Below are 3,205 nucleotides of genomic sequence, written 5' to 3'. Positions count from 1 at the left end.
GGTCGGTGACACCGATGCGCGCGCGCCGGACATGAGAACGTGCCACTCAGTTGCTCATTCATGCAGCTTCTCTGCTGCGTGCTGCTCAGTGCTCAGCTGGCTCCGGCTCAGGTCAGAGGGCCCCAGCCACTCGAGGGTCCTGTGTAAACGGGCATCCCCGAGTGGCTTCAAACCAAAAAGGGTGTGAATAGAGCTGTCTTGATGGTGCTGAGGACGAAGCCACCTCAAACTTTGGTGAAGCCGCGAGTTTTTATAGTTTCATTAGCTGTGAATAGTTTTGCGCCCGCCGCAGCCGCCAGCCCGCCCTGTTCCACCTGGGCACGCGCCACAGTTTTCCCGGGAAAATAGAGAGAAAAGAGAGGGTGTTGTAGAGAAAAAAGGAAAGGAAAACAGGGGGGTGCGAGAGGCAAACCTGCGAAAGCCCAAGGCAGAACCCCAAAAAGAATTTTACCAGCGAAAAGAACTCCGCGAGCACCCGTGGCTCCGCGCTGCCAGCTCGCAGGCGCACAGCACCGCCCTCGCCGCCCCCAGACGACGGCCTCGCCGTTCCCGACCCCTCCTCCTTCAACCCACGCGCTCTCCACCGCCCAGCCCGTTGAGTTGTCGCCCGTCCGTCCACCGCCGAGCCCGCCTTCTCACCCCTCGTGCTCTTTGTGCGCGTGGCCTCAGCGCCTACCCTACTCCCTCGTCGCCGCTGGTCGCAGGAGTCATGCTCATCACCAAGAAGAACCGCCTCGCCATCCTCTCCTACCTCTTCAAGGGTGCGCGCCGTCCCCTTGGAAACTCAACCGCCCGCCGCCGCCGCCGCACCCACCAAACCACCGCGGCTTGCGATGAAGATCCATCATACTCGCTGCGTTCTTTCCGTAAGGGAGGGGGGTCGCACCCCCTCCACGTGTCGACCGAGATCTCTGAGCATTGCACAGCACCAGCTGCTGTCCATCTCCCCCTCCTCCGCCCACCCAAGCGCCCACCTCTGCGCTGGCCCCGCCCCTCGCCCGCCGGCCCTCGAGCCCTCCCCCCCCACCCTCCGCCCCCCTCCACCCCCTCCCAACCACCGCCGCCCCGACCCTCCGCAGAGGGCGTCATCGTCGCCGAGAAGACGACCGGCCACACCGACCGCAACGCCCTCATGCTCCACCCCGACATCATGGGCGTCTCGACCTCGTTTTGCGAGGACGGCGCGGTCAAGACGTCGCCGCAGCGCGTGCGCAACCTCGAGGCGCGAGATGGGCGGAGATGCGGCGGAGATGCGGGGGAGATGCGGGGCGGATCGCGCGCAGCCGCGTGAGCCGAGCACATACGGGACAGACGCAGCACACCAGCCCCCTCCCTCTAGCTGATCCCGCGCTGTGCGGGTGCGGATGCAGCTCGTCAGACCCTCTCCGCTCTAGACGCGGCGCGTGCTTCTTCTGCAGGTGATCAAGCTGATGCAGTCGCTCACCTCGAAGGAGCTCGTCACCGAGCGCTTCGCCTGGAAGCACTACTACTGGTTCCTCAAGGATGAGGGCATCGAGTACCTGCGCGAGTGAGCGCGCCTCCGCCCCGCAAACTGCCTCCGCCCCCCCCCCCCCCTCTCTCCCCCTCCCGACCCCCCCTCCCCCTAAACCCCCCCTCTCCGTCCCCTTCCCCCACACAGATACCTCCACATCCCCGAGGACGTCGTTCCCAACACCCTCAAGAAGTCGACCAAGCCCGCGGCGCCGGAGGGCCGGCCGGGAGGCGAGAGACAGCCGAGCGAGCAGAGCCACTCTCCTTTTCCTCACTTTCGAACTGCCCCAGAACCTTTACCGTGCCCTCCCCGTTACCTTCGCCCGGTCCGTTTCCGACCCTCGCCTGTCTCCTCACCTCACGACAGGCGACCGCGATGGCCCGCCGCGTGGCGACCGCGAGGGCGGGTACCGCCGCGGACCGCCCGGCGGAGATCGCGAGGGAGGCTACCGCGGCTTTGGCCGCGGCGGCGGCGCGCCGCGCCCGCCGCAGTAAGGCGCCGCAGCGGGTGGAAAGGGGGTTTGGGGTTACGAGCATGACTCTCGCGCGCCCGCCGCCGCGCCGGGGATTCTCTCACTAGCCCGCTGATAGTCTACCGCCCAACGCGGGTGTCCCGCGCCCCGCCCCCGTATTGCGAGGGAGGGGCGCGGCTGTTCGCTCGTTGGGCGGGCGGGGTCCTCGCCGCGGGCGTACAGCGTGGCGGGCGCGTGGCCTTGTCGTCATCCCCCTGCTTCCAAGTTCCATTCCATGGCGTACGCCATTGCCCTTTCAATCTTTTCGTTTCGATCGATACACGATAGAACACCCCCCACACGGAATCGCGGTCTGTACCGAGACTGTAGAATCTGTACGTGGCTGGGTTCACAGCGATTGTAGGAAAACGAAGGGAACACTTGACGGTCGCGCCTTCCGACTCGCGCCTCCGCCTCACTGGCACTATTGTAGCCCTAGCCGGTGCGCGTGCAGAGTTGAAGTTCCGGAGTGAAAATTCGAACGCGTTCTCTCACGGTGACCAAAAAATGTCCACCTCAGAGGCACCTCCGGAGGCAGGCCGCCGCACGCCGGCGACACAGCTCCAGCTGTCGAACTGACCCGCAGCTCCTCTCATAGCGGGAACTGTGACAAAAGTTGACTGAGGCGGTTGTCAGGAATCATCATACGGATCACATGGTGGCTCTCTCATGACGGGAGACCGCCCGACCACTCCTGGGTGGCACTGCCACCGGTGTCCCTCGACGTCCTGTTGACAGCGTGCCGACAGCGACACAGACCATGTGGGACGCGTCGAGTATCGACCTCTACTGCTTACCCAGCCTTCGAGTGTATCCTGGCTGTGGTCCCACACCCACTGGTGTCCATCTCAGAGACCGCAGGAGGTCATGAGGGTCGATGGGAGTGCCAACCCCACAATGCGCCTAAAAACCCAGCCCAGTACGGTCGCTCGGTCCGCGCGTGTACTGCGCACCGACTCTACCAGCTTGTCCAACTTGGGAGGAGGCATTCGCCTACCATCAACAAGACTTGGGGCAGCAGTTGCAGAAGCTGTATCATCACGCAGTTGCAGCCTCAGTTGCACCCTGTTCATGTAGGCCAACCTGAGCACCACCAGTATACTCTCTGTGGACAGTTGGGGACATCAAGTGCCGGGAGTCATTGCCACTGCCGACACAGGTACTTTTGCAGGCGCAACACCCCCAGCAGCGTCGTCGCTGCA

At 64.4% G+C, this 3,205-nt stretch overlaps 1 protein-coding gene across 1 annotated transcript; it reads left to right on the top strand.

Moving 5' to 3' along the window:
• The first annotated feature begins 484 nt into the window (after positions 1–484).
• Positions 485–2,291, top strand: EMIHUDRAFT_433093 (hypothetical protein). Its single transcript, XM_005759723.1, has 6 exons — positions 485–502; positions 705–761; positions 1,080–1,222; positions 1,419–1,528; positions 1,640–1,722; positions 1,859–2,291. Exons 2-6 carry the CDS (start codon positions 710–712, stop codon positions 1,984–1,986), a joined length of 516 nt encoding a protein of 171 aa, XP_005759780.1. The 5' UTR covers positions 485–502; positions 705–709; the 3' UTR covers positions 1,987–2,291.
• The last annotated feature ends 914 nt before the right edge of the window (positions 2,292–3,205 follow it).

This window comes from Emiliania huxleyi (genome assembly GCF_000372725.1).
Source record: "Emiliania huxleyi CCMP1516 unplaced genomic scaffold EMIHUscaffold_8, whole genome shotgun sequence".
Classification (NCBI taxonomy): Eukaryota; Haptophyta; order Isochrysidales; family Noelaerhabdaceae; genus Emiliania; species Emiliania huxleyi.
The sequence above is the reverse complement of the archived record's forward strand: the minus strand, read 5'-3'. Positions and strand labels throughout refer to the sequence as shown.